The sequence below is a fragment of the Accipiter gentilis genome, chromosome 3 (assembly GCF_929443795.1).
Source record: "Accipiter gentilis chromosome 3, bAccGen1.1, whole genome shotgun sequence".
Classification (NCBI taxonomy): Eukaryota; Metazoa; Chordata; class Aves; order Accipitriformes; family Accipitridae; genus Astur; species Astur gentilis.
Genome location: NC_064882.1, coordinates 35,892,086 through 35,903,056, shown reverse-complemented (window position 1 = coordinate 35,903,056; position 10,971 = coordinate 35,892,086). Strand labels below are relative to the sequence as shown.

At 42.8% G+C, this 10,971-nt stretch overlaps 2 protein-coding genes across 4 annotated transcripts in view; one reads left to right on the top strand and one right to left on the bottom strand.

Moving 5' to 3' along the window:
* The first annotated feature begins 210 nt into the window (after nucleotides 1-210).
* On the top strand, nucleotides 211-2,178 carry CCDC96 (coiled-coil domain containing 96). The gene is made up of 3 exons (XM_049797220.1): nucleotides 211-547; nucleotides 590-1,053; nucleotides 1,319-2,178. The coding sequence occupies exons 1-3, from the start codon at nucleotides 211-213 to the stop codon at nucleotides 1,871-1,873; spliced, it is 1,356 nt and encodes a 451-aa protein (XP_049653177.1). The 3' UTR covers nucleotides 1,874-2,178.
* Nucleotides 2,179-3,848: 1,670 nt separating this feature from the next.
* Nucleotides 3,849-10,971, bottom strand: part of TBC1D14 (TBC1 domain family member 14) — a 79,048-nt gene continuing 71,925 nt past the window's right edge. For all 3 annotated transcript variants that reach the window (XM_049793621.1, XM_049793613.1, XM_049793635.1), the window contains one exon: nucleotides 3,849-10,547. In XM_049793621.1, the coding sequence (XP_049649578.1) occupies nucleotides 10,482-10,547 (66 nt within the window). In that variant the 3' untranslated portion in view covers nucleotides 3,849-10,481. The remainder of the gene's footprint in view (nucleotides 10,548-10,971) is intronic.

The following is a 10,971-nucleotide window of genomic DNA, read 5'->3' as shown; positions in this document are numbered from 1 at the left end:
GGCTAGCATTGGCCTACCGGGATCCGTCTATCCTTTCCAGCGGCCAATCGGAGAGGCGACTCGGAGCGACCCCGCCGCTGAGTGGTAGTCCGCGGTGAGGGGGCGCGGCCGAGCCGGCGCCACGGGGAGAGGGGCGGGGCCAGGCCGGGCCGCCCGCCGGCGCCGAGTCCCGTTGCCCGGGCAACGGGGGAAGCGGGCAGCGGCCCGGCCATGGAGGCGGCGGCGGGGCCGGAGCCCACCGAGGGGCCGGCGGGGCTCGGGGAGCCGAGCCCGGGTGCCCCGGGGGAGTCCCCGGGGCCCGAGGTGCTAGACGGGCCCGGGGAGCCCGGGCAACAGAGGCCTGAGGAGCCGCCGGAGCCCTTCGAGCCGGAGGAGCCGGGGCCGGAGCCTCCGGGGCCCTTCGAGCCGGAGCCTCCGGAGCCGGAGCCCTGCGAGCCGGAGGAGCCGGGGCCGGAGGAGCCGGAGCCCTGCGAGGCGGAGCCGCCGGGGCCGTGGGAGCCGTCCGACCCGGGGCCCTCGGCGGCCGCGCCAGGCGCCGGCGGAGGCCGTGAGGCGGAGGCGGGCGGCCCCGCGGGCGAGGCGGCGGCGGCGGCGGCGGCGGAGGAGGGCGAGGACGAGCGGCGGGAGCGGGCGGCGCTCCTGGAGCAGCACGGCGGGCTGGCGGCCGAGCGGGAGCGGCTGCGGCGGGCCGGCGCCCGGCTGCAGCTGCGGCTGGGCGAGCTGCTGCGGCTGCGGCGGGGCGAGAGGCGGCCGCGGGCGGAGCTGGGCGCGGACGGGCCGCAGCTGTACGCCCAGCGCCTGCTGCGGCTGCGGGAACTGCGGGAGGAGCGGGAGCGGGCTGCCGCCGCCTGCCGGGAGCGGGTGGAGGCCCGCCGGCGGGACGGCGAGGAGCGGCAGGCCCGGGCCCGGGCCGAGTGGGCCGCCTTCCAGGCCCGCAAGAAGGAGGCGGCCGTCTCCAGCCTGGGCCGGCGGCTGGGCGGCAGGGAGGCGGCGGCGGCGGCGGTGGCCCGCATCCAGGCCGAGGAAGGGGACAAAGAACGGCAAGTGCGCGAGGTGAGGCTCCGGCCCCCTTCGGGCTGCGGCTCCGCCGGTCTGGCCAAAAAGGTCTCCGAAGAGGCCGGCGTTGTCCTCTCCCTACAGGTGGGGTACTCGCCCCCACTCCCCCCCCAACACCTGCCACCCGCTATTGAGCAACGGAAGACGTCCCTTGCTTTTCTCCCCTTGGAGCTTTGCTCTTGTCATGACGTACTTTAAACTTCTTCCCTGGCGAGGCAAGGATTAAAGAAATAGAGCAATTCTTTTATTTCTACTCCTCTAGGCCCGTGTGGAAAACATCAAGCTGAAGCATGAAATCCAGAACCTTGAAACCATCTTGAAAGCTCAGGGAGAAGTGGTAGAGGGTCAATGTTTTCTGGACTTTGAGCACATGAAGAAAGAGAATCAGAAACACGGCAAAAAGATTGACGACCTCAGCGATGAAATCCTGAAGCTCAAGAAGAAGGTATCGAACACAGTGCATGTTCTCAGCCAGTTCAGGGAAAAGCTCCAGTTTGTGGAAGCTGAAAATCAAGGCAGAAAGGCTGAACTGATGGACATCGAGACCGTCTTGTCACAGAAGAGAGACGTTCTGACCAAAACGAAACAGGCCAGGGACAGACTGCGGAGAAACAATTTGAAACTGCAGCAGAAACGCGGGTTGCTTGGAAATGAGGCACTGCTTCGGGACTTTGAGGAGAAGGTGGATGCTGCAGAGCTGCTAAGTCAGCGATTGGAAACACTGAAATGTCACCATGCTGCTCTGATCCTTACTTGTAGGGGAATTCAGAAAAAAATCAGGGAAGCCAACTCCTCTTTCCTTGCTGAGGATGACTGAAGAAAAGGAAGCATGGAAATGAAATAAACAAAGGAGTTTTCCATAATTCTGATTTTTTAACATGCGCTTTTTTCAGCAAATCTTGGGGAATACATTACACCATACTGCTGAAAAAGCCTTTTCTAAGTGACTTGTCAGTATTACGCATTCAATGAAGAGATTACGGTAGTTACTCATTTTGAATGAAACCATATACAAGTGCCCATCTTAAACCAACAAAAAAAGTGTAGACTTCTGACTGAGGCTATAATTAACAAACACATATAAATTATAAATGACTCTTTTCCAAGTTAAGTAAAGGTGGCCCATCCACCTATGTCAAGACTGGTAATAAGATTTCCACGTTGGTAAAATGTTGGCAATTCCAGTTAAACTTTTGTCCAAATTTAGAGTAAGTGATGTGACGTGACCATGAGTTCCTTAATACTCTCCCAACTTTTCCAGTGCTGAGGTTGATCCTTCCAAGAAATTTACCCCAGGGAATTCCCTATCTCTAAACGTCATGAGTCAGCTATACCCCCAATGATGTAGCAGGCGGGACAGGGTTAACTTTATTAAAAGATAGAAATGGCAATACAGCAGAACATCAAATACTTAAGTTCTTACAAGAGTTCTCGATTGACTCGCAAAAATATGCATAATATCAACAGAAGTAAATAATGCTTTCTTTGACATATAATATGCAATCTATTCTTGCCGGGAACTTGAAATTCCCAATCCTTTTAACACTTTGTAATTGCCAGAATACCATTTTCCTCATGCACCCACAGGGATTCCCTTAAGTTTGATATTTTTAGCATTCATTATATCTTGAATTTGGTCTTTAAGGTGGCAATATTTCTTTACTTTTTCTGCCGCTGCATCCACCAGTTATGTCAATTTACTTTCATACTGAATTGTCACATCAATAACTATCGCCTGATCTCCCTTTACAAATACCAGATCAGGCTTGTATATCTCATTTTGTTCATCTTTTAATACGGGTTCCTGGAATACATTCCAGTCCTCCTTTTGGGCTTCATTTATCAATATTTTGTGTAATTGATTATGCCTTTTAATTGTAGCACCTTGTACCATGGGGCAATACCCAATGGTGTAAGTACACATTTCGTTTTCCGCTTGACAGTGTCAACAGGATTTTATTTGCGACTCCCGTCTCCCCCTTGCCAGGAATTCCCTAGTGGGATACAGGTTAGCTCTTAACTGAAGTGCAGTGAGGAGTTTTCTGTGAGAGAATGTTCAATCTAATTGTTGCTGATTTTATCTTTCTCAAAGTAGGTAATACCACGGCCCTGGGAATGCAACTTGGTCCAATTTATAAATTCCTGGTTTTGCCAGTCACATGGTTTAGGCAAAAATAATTTGGGGGGCTGATAGCTCCCATTCTGAAGCTGGTTCCTCATCGCTCAGTTCCTCAGATGTTACCCCAATTGTACTCAGGTCTCAAATGGATGGAATTTTATTCTTATCACCTCCAGCTGTTACCCATATTTTTTCAAATTCTTTTTCAATCCCCTCTTGTTTTACTATTGATCTTATTAGTTCATCCAAAGACTGCGCAATCCTATGCAGTCTTCGAGCTCGTATACTGGGCATCGGACCCAAGAGTCTCGTGATGCCTAAACCTCCACCACGCATACTGGAATAGAGAATGGGATCACAGGTACCTGGAGGTAGATGTAACCACTCCTTGACTGTAGTTCGAATCACCAGGTCACGTGTTTCTAGGTACAGTGCTTTTACATCTGCTTGGTCTGCTAAATAGATCAATCGCAGGCTAGTATATCCCTTCAAGATGTCAACCTTCTGAAATGGTTTCAATGGCGTATCACCGATCCGTTGTAGCCAGTCTTTGATCTTCACCAGTAGTTCAGGTTTAGATATTCCGATCCACAGATCTATTCTTAGTCCCAGGTACTTTTCCAAACTACCAGGTTCAATCACATTAATTAGGTACCATTAATTTGCCATCGAGGACAATCGTTGATCGTATACCAGTCCTTAACAGGTTGTATATAAAAGCCACAGCATTTCTCCCCGTGTCCTGAGGCCTGTTAGATTACAAAAGGTCTCTAGATCTTGATATTCCTTTGTATTCCTTCCCATGATCCACTCATCAAAGAAAAAAAAGCACTGACAAAGTGTAGACTTTTGACAGGCTAACAGTCCTTTAGGGCCATGGTGATAGTGTTTAAGCAGAGCACCTACCATACCCTAACTCAAATCCTGATCCCGCTACCCTCTGTATGGATTTCATAATTCAGTATCAACTTCATCTTTACAATAAATACACCTGCCTTCTGGGCACATTGCAAGGAGTAACTTTTATAGATGTGGCCAAGAATGGGAGAGAAGCTTATTGTCAATACCTGGCATGGCTTGCATACTGCCAATATACTACAGAAGCACTAAATCATACACCCATTCTGTAAATATACTTGACTGCCGAGTTTGCCTTGGTGGTGCACAAGAAGAAAGGTTTATTACTTTGAGAACTGCTTTCATAGTATAAATATATACATAAATCTTCTAACTCAAAACTAGAGGTTTGGATTTTTTTTGGTCTTTCAGCTTTTACAGTTTTAGGGGGTACTCAGCTTTGTCCTCCTCATTCACGGTGTGTGCAGAAGTAGAGAGTAAGCCCATCCCTGTTTCAGGCTCCTCTGCACTGCTCAACTATACCTGAATTCCAGAAAAGACGACTGAAGGAAAAGGGGAGGGAGCGACAAACATTTACACATTTATGACTGTACAGCTCACAGAGCTTTAGTTACAGGAAGCAGCTTCCCCTTTCAAAATAATATATTCTTTAAACTCCAATTCCCCCATGGCAAGCAGTGACTATGAGACTTACCTATATCCTGTAGTTCTTGCTGCTGCTATTGTAACATTATTTTTGATTTAAGGCATGGGATGGATGTCAAGAATATAGAAACATCTTGGGCCAGTAAAATGTTGGAGCTCTGACATACTATCTTCTCATTACTGAAGGAACTGCAACTTTGGTAGGCTCCCTACAGGCCATCACTGGCTGATGTGCCCAATTATTGAATCAGTCCTTCCTAGTTAATTAATTTTTATGCGTGATACCACTACTTTGCTTAGACAGACCAGCAATCTTTAGTCCCATTTTTGGTAGTCAGAGTTGGGTATTAAAGGCCCAGATTTAAGTGTTCAACAGCTGTGAATTTTGCAGGAAAGAAGGCACATCCCAGTGGGAAAGAGTAGGAATGGAGTCTCTTGGTTTTCCACAATGGGTTGGAATTACATCCCATGGGACCAGTATTGCTGAGCCATATTTGAGCTGCTGGTTTTAGTTCCAAGGTAAGCTGCATACGCATTTAAGCAAAGTACACAAGTCACTGAATGCACTTATATGGGGACAAAAAGTAGATAAACTTACATCAAGTCATTTCTAGGAATGGCTTACGCCTCCTTTAAATAATCTCTGAACTAGATTTTCTGAATTGCCTGGACATTTAAAAGACAAAACATAATTAAAGTGGTTATTATGCTACTGAAGGTTTAAATCTTGTTCTTTTGTCATAGTGAAATGACAGAAGAGATCAGTAATTTCTTACTCTTACTGCAATCATGCAGTAGCAATTTGCTTATATTCTTCTAAAGTCCTTATGGTTCTGCAGAACTACTGCATAAACACAAGGGAACAGTGCAGGCTTTTGTTCTGCAAACAACTGAAGTACCCTGTATCTTCAGTAGCTCAAACACCCTTATTCGTGAAGAGGCATTACACAACCAATACTCAAAAGCTTTCCACAAAGTATCAGTAGATCCACCCCTGTCTGTTGTTGCTGGACAGTAAAAGGAAACAAGTGTAACCGCCAACCACTTATCTTAAAAACAAAACAAAACAAAACCACCTCCACCCCCCAAAAACCCCAAAATCGGTACCTTTCATCTTAAGCCTTGTTACCAAAAGTGAACTCTTCTGCTGAAAGAGTGGCTGTCGCACAAGTTGAACAGCCTCCTGGTGTTCCACAAAAACTGTTTTCATAAATAATTAAGGATGATCAGCAGTCATCTCCCTAAGAGAAGTTACTTTTACCTGTTTTGACTTCTTAGAGATTCCTGCCAGAAAAATTCTTACGCTTCTTGCTGCTTTTAGCTTAAGACATATAAACCTTCCTTTAACTTCTTAAACACCATTAAACAACAAATGTAGACAGTTAAAGGGAAAAGCAGAAGAATCTTAAATGCTTTTCACTGCTGCATGTTTGACACCTGGAGAAGGCAAGAATTTAGGGTACGAATGAGGTTGATATTATATTCCCTGAACTGAATTATTTCTACTGAAACAAATACTACTCAGACATTTAATTAATCTTCACACACTGTCTCCAGGACTTTTTTCTTAGCGCTGTTATTGAGACAACCCACTGCTACCACGGCCTTCCAAAGCGCCCTGAGGATGAAGATCAAAGATTCCTCCATTTTTCTCCTATAAATATAGGAAGATTTTCTGTCAGGAAGCAGTAAAGACAAGTGTCTTTTTATTTCCTAATCTCATGTGCTGGCATGCAAGAAAGTATTTCACTTCACTTAAAACAGACTGGCATTAGTACTGGGAAAACAGGTGAGGAAACGTAAATCTAGTTTTGAACAGTTATGCAACTTCTGTAATGTACACAATATAAAGCTTTATCGATATCAAATTGCTATAGGGCCAGCAAATCAAACAGTAAGATAATTTAGTACAAGGAAGTGAGACGTTTACTGGAGAAACTAGAATCACGGCAGCCAAGTCTTTGACTGCGTTCCCCACATAGTCTTGTTGCACAGGTACTGCTTTCTCTCCCCTGCTTCTATTTGGTGCTTTAACCTCTTTTCTGTTAAGTAAGCAACAGGAAGCTTCTCCACTTCAATCTCTGAAGTTATGCCTATGTAAGAATTAAAACAATACTGCCTTAAGTTGAGCACAAACATGCCTTGTGATTATGAAACTTGCAATAAACGAAGATTTCTTCTTTTAAAACAAAAAAAGGATGATTTACATCTGTTTTTCATAATAAATTTTTCAGATCTCAGACCTAGTCCGGAGGAGGGCATATGAAATGGATTAAACCATGGGCACCATAAGTATCAAATCTCCTAAATGTCATATGTAATATAAGAGGTATTTTAACATGAGAACTTGGAAAGCATCACCAAAAAAATCCTCCACCTGCAATACTTAAATGTCCCAAAGTCCTGATTTTGGACAGACAAAAACTGCTAAAGAAGCCTGTGAAGAAACAGACAAGTAGTTGAATTTTTAATTTCTGAATTACACTGACAATAGGTGATTAAGATAACTTTACACGACTTTATTTAACAAAACCATATATTTACATTTGAAAAAAGTTCCAGTTTGATACACATATCTAAACAAAACAAACTTGCTAACTGCATAAAACCAATTTAAACATGATGTACAGGGGATGTATCTCTACATGTCACTCTAGTTTTTAGAACAGTCAAAAATAAGCTTTTACAAGGTACCCTTTTCCCCCAAGTGAAATTCTTTACTAAATGAAAAAACGTTAATGACTGATTGCTGACTGAAGTTGCAAAACGGCTTTATTATAAAGTGCAGGTCATATAGAATTCCAAACCTGGTTGAAGTGTTCTGGTTTCTCTAATCTGCTGCATGTAGAGTGGTAGTGGTAGACTTCTGATGTATTGCAGCATTTCTATTTTTCCTTAAACCCATGAAGAAAAGGAAGTTTGCTTGATGGGACACATTTGCTCAATGAAAGAAAATCTCATGCATGTTGTTACAGATACTCTCAAGCACGTGAACAATAAAATTGTCAAAATTTTTTATGTAATCCCTGAATTTATTACAGAAATCTTCCTTAATAGCTAATTAAGAGATTTGGTATGCTGCAAGAAACTTAAAAAGCTCAGTGGCAAGTAATTCTATGCCCTTACTACTCATCTCCGTTTTTATCAAAATTCAAACATTACCTTCAAATCAAGTTACTGAGAAGTCGAAACAATTGCATCTTTAGGCAGGTGATTTTTTTTTTTTCCAAATGTATTTTGTTTGAAAACAAACTGTGCAAAGCTCCTTATTGCATTGCTTTTCTTCATTAAAGAAGATACCTTATATACACAAAGAAATCATTTAGAAAATATATACATCTTCTAAGAACAGAAAGATCAAATCACAGAACAAAATAATTACATTTGCAAGTAACAAACAGTGCACAAGTGTTGTTGCAGCAGGCCTTTTTCCCACAACTATGCTCATTTTCTCTGTTACATTCAATATCTTATTGAGGAGAACAGGATGTCCTGGCTGCAAAGATACGTAGTAGCTAAAGAATGCATTTTAACCAGACAAATGAGCCACACTTGTAGACTTGGTTTAAAAGGAAAGAGAAATCTAGTTGCAATGAAAACTTAAAATCACAAAGCCAGGTACAGTATCACCTGAAAATTTATACAGAGGAAACAGTTTGTCTCTGTTTAATAAACCATTTAAAAGCATAGTGCAAATGTTTCAGATGGTAGGCCTCTCATATCCTTCATGGAAAGGCGTATTTGTTGTAGTAATAGAAAAAGTAATATTAAAAAACACTTACTGACCTTCCAGCTTTCTATTGCACTTCAAACCAATGTAGCATACAAGTACCGGTCATTGAAGGACCAAGGCTATACAAATTCTGGGCGAATTAACATGCGTTTGATATCAACATCTTGATGTCCATTTTCAGTAAGCGATGACCTAGAAGAAGTCTTATGGAGGAATTAAGATGGCCAACAGAAAAACACATCCATTACACCAGGTACACAAAGTGGACAGGAAAAGAGGCCAATGAGGTATCAGACTTGCAAGCTGCATTTGCATTACATGTCTTCCAAAGTGATTATGAGTCCTCACTTACCAGGGAATCTTGCTCTCACTCTTTTTAATATTACAAACCATCCCTTGCAGAAACGATGTTTGTACTAAAGGACATTATTTTGATTGTGTCCCACAGTCCTTTACATTTTATGTTAAGTTGAGCAGTGTGCAACTATTATTCTCTTTTTTTTATTCAGACAATGCCAAAATAATCAGCATAAGACAGACTGAAGAGCATTGGGAAACTGCTGACCATATAGCTAGAGGATTTAGTAATCTAGCTAGAGGATTTAGTAATGCCTGTTTACAGTTAACACAAATATTGCTTCAGTTAGTTTCCCTTTTCAATGATCACCATTATTTATAAAATAGATTTTACACTATGCAATAAACATTCTTGTAAATCAGAGGCACTCACGATTTACAGTTCAACATTCATCTGAATGCAGAGGGGATCTAAGCTGTATAACAGAATTAGGCAACCACAGTTTGCTGCCTCTGTAACTTGCTCCCATGTATTAGAAGCTGGATAAAATGCTAGGAAATGACAGCATGTACTTGTCCTTATACTATTTGTCTGGCACATTCCCCAATAAACTTCTTTCACTTGCCACTACGTACATATCAGCTCCACATAATGTTTTCTCACTGTGGCAGCAGCAGCTTCAGGAGATCCCACAGAACCTTTTTTTCTCAGCAGCAATGCTGGTTTATGTAACTTGTCCCCCACACCCTTCCTCCTCAGTTTTGCCAGTGAGCAGAGCTGGGTTTAAAGTAACTATAAAAATTGCTTTTAACCATTTCTCAATTCATCTGCTCAGCCCACAGTTTTATCAGCATGACTGGAAAGATGGCACAGGAATAAGCAGCTGGTAGGCAAGAACACCCTGAAACGCCACTGCCCCAGAAGAGGGAGATGTGGAAACATACATTTAGTAGCATGTGACCCCAGCTTTAAACAGAGGAAAGAGTACAATTGGGAAATGGTGCCAGCTTAATACTAGAAACTCCCCAGTGCGTTTGGAATCTAGTCTGATTAATGGAACTTCTCCCATATGCATCCAGATTGGAAACACAGATTTCCAAGGCATCTTGAAGAATAATTGGTTTTGCACTGCTAGCATGACTTCTCTTCCAAGTTTACTTTCTACTTAACTTTTTCTTATTAAATAATGGAATGTAGTTCTATGTCTACATGATTTCTTTGGTAAATGGGACCCACAGCCTATAAAACAAGAAGCATTTCTAAAGAAATGGTCCTTACATCATTTAACTATAAATTCCAGCACCAGTTATTTAAAATCCAGATCCAGCTACTACTATAGGTATGGGAAATATATCCTGCCTAAGAACTAAACTGGGGAATAGCTTTCAAAGCAACCAACATTGCTGAATGCCCAGTCTTTTAAAACAACAAAGGAAAAAAAAACGCCTTAAAAAACCCCCTTAATTTTACTTAGTTTCACTGCCCTCATCAGAAGTACAGAATGTGTAACGCTGTCCACAGCAAATGCTCATTCCACTAAAAGTTTAAGGCTAAGCCTAGGTTTAATTTATAAGGGGTTTATCCCCTGATTTCCTTCCTTTTTTTTTTTCCTCCCCTTCCTTCTCTTTTCCTCTCTCCCCTTTAAGGCTACCCTACTACTAAACAAAATTTTGAAATAACACTTTGATTTGTAGGCTCATACATGTCAAACAGTACTCGATACTTTTGCACTTTAGCTCTTTCCCCATGAGTCACTGGAGGCAACCATTATGTTAACGTTTGAGTGAAGGACTTCCTTTTTCCATTTCTCGGTTATCTTTCTGCAGAGCAGCCAGTATCTAGACATTTCAAGGAATAAGAGAGAAAAAAGTATTAGATTTAAAACGTGACTCAATAAATCACTGTCTGAAGAGTTTCCCATTTAATTATGTTTGAGCAATACTATTTTAACTATTAAATGTAATCAATTTTAAAGAACCTCTCCACTGATGGAGACCTGTCCCACAAGTCCTTGTGGCATGGTAAATACAAATGAATTTAACAAAGGTTTAAACTCAACCTGCCCTCAACACACACTTTTGAAGCCTGGAGATGAGATTCTTACCCAGATTACACAGGTCTAGCACTATTAAAAGGATGCTGTCTGATGGGAAGTTGTAATTTTTAATAAATGGAATGTCTAAAAACATAGCAAGTGAGTAGCCTGAGCAATATGACATTACCTAAGAGTTCAGGACAGAATTACCTTAGCGCTTGTCTAGA

What these genes read in the sequence shown, in the direction of transcription:
- CCDC96 (XM_049797220.1), top strand. Translation starts at nt 211, where the DNA reads ATGGAGGCGGCGGCGGGGCCGGAGCCCACCGAGGGGCCGGCGGGGCTC. An exon ending in GCCAGGCGCCGGCGGAGGCC is followed by an intron (nt 548 to 589) that starts GTGAGGCGGAGG and finishes AGGCGGCGGCGG; the next exon opens with CGGCGGCGGCGGAGGAGGGC. An exon ending in AAGAACGGCAAGTGCGCGAG is followed by an intron (nt 1,054 to 1,318) that starts GTGAGGCTCCGG and finishes CTACTCCTCTAG; the next exon opens with GCCCGTGTGGAAAACATCAA.